This window comes from Aptenodytes forsteri, unplaced genomic scaffold (genome assembly GCF_000699145.1).
Source record: "Aptenodytes forsteri isolate BGI_AS27 unplaced genomic scaffold, ASM69914v1 Scaffold149, whole genome shotgun sequence".
In the NCBI taxonomy this organism is placed as follows: Eukaryota; Metazoa; Chordata; class Aves; order Sphenisciformes; family Spheniscidae; genus Aptenodytes; species Aptenodytes forsteri.
The window spans coordinates 566,633-573,716 of NW_008795560.1; the positions used below are offsets into that span (position 1 = coordinate 566,633).

At 44.3% G+C, this 7,084-nt stretch overlaps 1 protein-coding gene across 1 annotated transcript; it reads left to right on the forward strand.

Moving 5' to 3' along the window:
- The first annotated feature begins 3,411 nt into the window (after window positions 1-3,411).
- LOC103901332 (oxidative stress-responsive serine-rich protein 1) lies at window positions 3,412-7,084 on the forward strand. The gene is made up of 3 exons (XM_009282204.2): window positions 3,412-3,569; window positions 5,404-5,517; window positions 6,269-7,084. The coding sequence occupies exons 1-3, from the start codon at window positions 3,493-3,495 to the stop codon at window positions 6,960-6,962; spliced, it is 885 nt and encodes a 294-aa protein (XP_009280479.1). The 5' UTR covers window positions 3,412-3,492; the 3' UTR covers window positions 6,963-7,084.

Consider the following 7,084-nt stretch of genomic DNA (forward strand, 5'->3'; position numbering starts at 1 on the left):
GCCGCGTCCCCGTTCGGTGCGCCTGTCGTGCTGCCGAAGGCCTTGGCCGGGCACGTCTGGGAGCTCTTAATCCCTTTCCGCGGCCGTCTGTGAAGCCGAACGGGTGTGTTCGCGCGTTGCACCCTCACAACTTTATGAGCGGGGGGGGACGTCTCGCAGCGCGCCGGGCTGGGTTGGTGGTCCTGGGCTGCTGGGAAGGGGCTGAGTACAGTGGGAAAGGGTGGATGCCTCTGCTCCCAGGAGACGGAGAACATAAGTTTCAGTGTGGTTTTTTTGACACAACGTTAAACTTCGGTTGGTTTTCACAGTAATTCATTTTTTCTCGATACCAGTGCTAGTTGGCTGGTGCATCTAAAATGCTTAAGCTTATACTTAGTTATCACAGAGTGAGCGGGTTCTTACCTGAATAAATTCTGCATCGTTTTGAGGGTTTACCGTGTCAGCGGTGAAAGGCAGCACGATAAAATATGTAGTCTAAAACTGGTAGTACATTTTGAGTAACGTACAGTGATTTAAAAACTTTTTACTCTCATCGTCTCGCTAAGGTTATATAATACAGGGGTTTGGTATTTTAAAAAGAAAAAGGTTGTAGGCTGAATTTTTTATTTTAAAGAATGTTCTTTTCTGGTCAAGGAAAAATGTTACTGAAGTAGGGACCGCACGTTTCACCGGAGCAGTAGTATTTAACTAAGAGAGTTTATAAAACAGTAACTTGTTCAGATGAGCATCGTGTTGTCAGTCTCCGTGTTCGCTTCCTCCGCTCGTGTTTACTTGCTGGCTGACTCACTGGACAACGTGTGCCTTGAAGTTGTTATGATACATTACCCTTCTGCGTGTGTCATAATAGCTGTCTGCAATACAGGGTGCCCAGATGAAATCACGGCAGAGCGAGCAGCCGCAACAACAACGGGGAGAGCTGCCACCTCCGACTGCAGTGAGGTTGTGAGGGAACAGAAATTGCCACTCTATCTGCATAAGTAACCGAGCTGCGGAGGTTCAGATTACTCCTCTCTCTTCACCGAGACCTTTTCTTTTCCGTGCTACAAAAAAAGCTGGTGCTTAGCTGGTAAAAGTAGTACTAATGTAGGCGTTACTGCTGTATTACTAGGTAGAGTCAGTGCTCCGTATATGTGTGTTCTTGTTACAGGAGCTGTTATCGTTTGCTGGGTTTGGATAGTTACCGTCGTAATGGATTCTTAGAGCTTCAGGAAGATACAGAATCACAGAACGGTTGAGGCTGGCAGGGATCCCAGGAGGTCCAGCCCCCCCTGCTCAAGGGGGGCCACCCCGAGCCGGTTGCCCAGGACCACGTCCAGATAGCTTTTGAGTATCTCCAAGGAGGGAGGCTCCTGGGCAGCCTGTCCCAGTGCTCAGTCACCCTCACAGCAAAGAGTTGTTTCCTTATGCTCAGACAGCACCTCCTGCGTTTCAGTGTGTGCCCGTGGCCTCTGGTCCTGTCACTGGGCACCACTGAGAAGAGCCTGGCTCTGTCCTCTTTGTACCCACACTTCAGGTATCTATATACATTGATGAGATCCCTCCTGAGCCTTTTCTTCTCTCGGCTGAACAGTCCCAGCTCTCTCAGCCTTTCCTTATAGGGGAGATGCTCCAGTCCCTTCATCATCTTAGTGGCCCTTCACTGGATTCTCTTCAGCATGTCAGCATCTCTCTTGCAGTGGGGGGCCCAGCGCTGGACACAGGACTCCAGCTGTGGCCTTGCCAGTGCTGAGTAGAGGGAAGGATCAGCTCCCTCGACCTGCAGCCCAGGATACCATTAGTCCCTTTGCCACCAGGGCACACGGCTGGCTGATGTCCATCCTGGTGTCTACCGGGACCCCTAGGGCCTTTTCTGCAAAGCTGTACTGGCACATGGGCTTGTTCCTCCCCACAGGCAGGGCTTTGCACTTCCCCTCGTTGAAGTTCATGAGGTTCCTGTCGGCCCCTTTCTCCAGCCTGTCGAGGTCCCTCTGGTGTATCAGCCACTCATCCCAGTTTGGTGTCATCAGCAAACTTGTTGAAGGTACACTCTGCCGCGTCATCCAGATCATTAATGAGGATGTTAAACAGGACTGGACGCAGCATTGACCCCCGGGGTGCACCGCTGGTTACTGACCTCCAGCTAGACTTTGTGCCACTGATCACCACCCTCTGGGCCCAGCCGTTCAGCCGCTTTTCGGTCCACCTCACTGACTGATCATCCAGCCTATGCTTCATCACCTTCTCTATGAGGGTCTTGTGGGAGACGGTGTCAAAAGCCTTACTGATGTCCAGGTAGAAAATATCCACTGCTCTCCCCTCGTCTACCAAACCGGTCTCATAGAACGTTGTCAAGTATGACAACCTTGTAACTTAAAAAAAAGACTGAGAAGATGATCTCATCACAACCCATACAGCGTGGCCAAAGGCTCTCGCAGTAATGGCGTCCACACCAAATGGCCCTGTTTTTCCAGAAGTAGTCAAGTCAAAAGCATTAAATGAAGCAGGCTAATCAGCCAGGTAAACTTCAACAAATACTGAGCTTGAGGTAGTCTGGTGTAGAACTGAGACTTGCTACCGTCAGTGGTTTCTGCTCGGCAAAAGCAAAGCCCATGCTAAGGAGGCAAACCTTTATCGAGTACATTTTTAGCGGAAGCATGGCTGGTGTAGGATGTGCACGTGACTGCAGAACTGTAAGGCACTGAAGAGCGTTAAATTTAGATCTTTCTAAATCTCCTTTAGTCTTGAGGAGTCTTTGAGACTCCTTTGTAGCTATATTAAATGATGGCCAGGGTAGATTTTTGAAAAAAGAAAAAATCAGCCAGTTTTTGTCAATTCCTTTTTTTATTTAAAACAAAGCTTACTATTTGCTGTTTGTACTCTTATTTGCATTTGTACTTGTTCAAGAGCTGATACCAGAAAATTCTAATGGCTATTTGCAATCAAAATACCATGTTCTGGTAGGATTGTGTAACTCTTGCTGGGATCTAGACATCAAAAAAATTTGTTTAGCTTAAAACTTTATCTTGTTTTAAGAAAAATCTGTTGGTTTGGGGTTTTTTTAAGTATATATGTAACATCAAGTCCCAAAGTTGGAAATAGCAGTTGTAGGAAGTCGACTGTTTCTAGTGGTGGTGTTCCTCCTCGCCTTTCACCTCTTCTGGAATTATTCTGGTGACACACTAAGACAAATAGAAGAGTCTGTCTAAACTGTAATGGATGTGCAAGACGCTATCGACACCAAATTTTACTTTAAATTGCTAATTCACCTAGGCAATTGTACAAGAGACTGTTCCATTCTTGGGTATCATAAAGCTGAATCAACTTTCAAAAATGTTCTACTAGAATGACCTCAGCTTTGTGCGCTCGGTGTGCTATTTTGAGTTTATTTTCATGTATTACGATGCTGCTGGGCAACTGATGTTTTTAACAAGGCATTGGTCCTTATTTTCATATGTCTTTTTTTCTGCTTGTAGCAGTACATGGTAACTCTGTCACCTTCTGGCCATCCCAATAATGAAAACGGAAGCTAAGGATGGAGAAGAGGAAAGCCTGCAGACAGCATTCAAAAAGCTAAGAGTTGACACAGCTGGGTAAGTAACACCACAGGGAGGTACAGAGTTAACATATTACAAATGGACTCGAAGGGAACACCCTTGCTGTTAAATTTGAAGGAATGAGGTAATTGCAAAGGGTTAGGGACTGAAAGCCTTCATTCTAGTTAAACAAACTGAAATAAATTCACTAGCTGCAGACAGCACTTCTCAAGGAATCGTCATTTGTTTGATCACTGTTAGCTCCCAACAGGCTTGAAACAAACAAGTCAGCACTTGACAACATGCTTGAAATGAATTTTGGCATGAATCTGGCTGCCAGAGGTTCTGTCCGTAGCACTAGAACTCTGCTTTTGAAGTTAGCATATTGTCATGGCTCTGAAGGCCTGTCATGAGAATAAACTCCCATCTTTTCCCAGGAGGGAAATGTTCTTTCCATGTCAGTAAAGGAGAGCGTTAGATTCAGTGCGTGATTCCCACACAAACTGTTTTCATTGCTGTCACTTAACACATTTCCTATTTATAACCAAAAATCACTAAATTAGAAAGAGTGCTTTTTGTGTTGTCTTGTTTTGTGGGAGATCCGACACGTGGCACTTACCCTCCCTGTCCCAGGTAGCAGAACACAAGCAGCATGTGTCTTCTGTTGGTGGTGATCATTTTTATCTGAAATGAAAAGGAAAAAAAAAAAAGGCTTCTATAGACTGTTTTTTCTGCTGACAAATGTGCACCGTTACACATTGCTTGCGTAGTACTGTGTTTCAGTAAGCTGTTGTCAGTGACGCAATTGTGCCCGTAGCTGAAATGAAAGCGTAGGTAAGGCAGTGTGTAAATATCACGGTGGTAACCAGAATTACCATAGAACTTAGATCGTGAGTAGATGGGCTTCTAAAGCTGTCTTTCGTTGAAGTAATTAAACTCGTTAGAAATGAATCACCACGCAAATGCCTCTCATTTCTTCAGTATCTCTAGTCCCACCCCCCAGGCAGGCATACTTAACTACTTTGGAGTTTTTACCATTGGCCTTCAATTTTCTGCTCTGTGTTCGTTGTCCTTTAAATGGAAAATAGCAGCTGTTTGACTAGTAGTTTGGACTCTATTAAATATCAGTTAACCCTATCCTAGATCAGTGTGTGGGGACTTATTTTCACTTTTCAGGGAATCCGCCCTGCTTACAAACTAATTTAATACCGGATTTGGAAAATAATTTCCTTGTGAATTCCAGTGTAATATGTGAAGTCGCAACTTGGAAAAATTGTTCTTGGGATTATCACAGCTCCTTGAAAACGGGAGTTTGGGCTGAATTTATAGCACCAGAAAAATTAGTAGATCTTCTAAGGTCCCTGGCTTGAATAGAAGTTGAAGATCTGACACAACTCTGTTGCTCAAGTGATTGAACTCGCAATAGTATGAAGAGTTTTAGCTTATGTTGTCCTAGACAGAGGCTGAAGTGTTCTTCAGTTAAACAAAGTCTATTTATGTCCAAAGAACATTTATTTTTAGGAAAGAATGGCTTATTTGTCTCTGGAAAAAGAGACGCGTTTCTTCAGTGATGGTGTTTTTCCCCTCCCCTCTCCCGGGAAACTGAAATTTAGCCATTGTGTGTGCTTCATCATTGGCATGTGGAGTTCGGATTTGCAGTCTAGTTGCTGAATGGCATCGTGTTTGGTGAAAGAGTCCGTTATACAAACTTTTGAGATAGGAATGTGTAAACGCTATCTTTCTGATTTGGGTCGTCTTTGTGGGCAGGTCTTTTAAGACATGTTGTAAATGATTTGGAGCAATCTTTTCTGGGAGAGAAGAGTGATAAGTTTTTTCATATTCATAATGCTAACCAGTCCAGGCTGTCAACTTTTCATTCTGTCTTTCACAGATCTACTGCTTCTCTCTCTGTGGGTGAAGGGACAAGTCCAAGAGCACTAGTTAGAACAGTGGCAGATGAAACCAAACCTAAGAATATGTGTACTTCTAAGGAAACCTGGCATGGGTAAGAGAAGCTTGGGATTATCAGACTACTTCAAATGGTACTGCATTGAAAGGGAATTTTAAATAGACAAGGTTTCTAGTAACTACACCCCTAAACAAGGGAGCCAAGTTTTCTTTATTAAAGGACTATTTAAAATACTCTACACCACCTTTTTCTGTTCATATGTGACTACTATTCTTACTTACAATTAGGTGAAGTGAAAGGAAATGCTGTTCACCTATAGGTTGCTAAACATTATAGATGTTTCTCAATATAAATGTGAACTGCTGTTTTTGAATCAGACAACCATGAACGCACCTCAGTCGTTTGACATTGCAGAAGCTGTCACTGTGCCTTGGGAACTAGATTAAAATAAAAAATTAGTTTCTGGAGTGTCGACGCAGAATTTGATGCTCATCTACTGAAACAAAACCACCCTTTGCCCTTGATTAATTAGTCTTGTGCTGTCTTCTTGTGCTGTGTCCTTCTCTTAAAGGTTATTTTGTCATGTCTCGCATGCTTTACTCATTTTCTAACCTTAAAAGCATGCACTTTTGGTTTCATTTCTCAGGTGTTCCTTTTATATTTTATAGAGCTGCCTGACTAGAACAAAGTCAGATTCCGAGATAGCAGAATACCCTGAGCAAGTCCTCTAAGCTTAAAGCTCTTGCATGCAACATAAATGTAGTAGAGATTTTGCCCAATGTTACGTGTAATCCAGCAGTAAGTCCTTCAGTGAATCTTCACTCCCTTTTGTACCTTTCCCTGGCAGGTCTATGAAGAAGCCTTCAAGAGGAGTTGTGAGAACCCAGCGTCGCAGGCGTTCCAAGTCTCCAATTCTTCATCCTCCAAAGTTTATCCATTGCAGCACAAAATCACATTCCACGTGCAGCCAGCTAGCACACAAGAGCCAGATTGATGCCCAGGACGACAGCAGTGGGTTTGGGATGCCAGTCCCACAGGAAGCTTGTGCACAGGAACGATGCGGTGTTGCTCCTGACGTTGGCCGGAAGGGAGCTGATGTGGAGTCTTTGGGAGCTTCTGTTACACAGTCGGCGTCAGAGAACAGACAGGAGAACTCTCCAGCTGCCGTTTCTCTAGTATCCAAAGCATGCCTAAAGACTAGGGAGCTTTCTGACTTTCAATCTGTGTCCAAGCTGAACACGAATAAGCCGTGTACGTGTGCAGATAAAGCCTGTCAGTGTAAACGATGGCAAGATATGGAAGTGTACAAATTCTCTGGCTTGCAGAACACCCTCCCGTTGGCACCTGATAGAAGAACAATTTCTGAGGATCACTCCCAGTCTTTGCCATCAAGAACTCCCTCAAGTTCTCCACGCTCTTGCTCTGAGCAAGCCAGGGCCTTTGTGGATGATGTGACTATTGAAGATCTTTCGGGATACATGGAATATTACTTGTATATTCCAAAGAAAATGTCTCACATGGCAGAAATGATGTACACCTGACAGCAACGAGCACTAAAACCAGAAGGGTGCGTGGTTTAAATCTGCCCTCCATCACACTCATGTGAGATGCACCCCACTCCCTGCTCACTGTGCTTGCAATAAAAACACTTCTTTGCATCTTA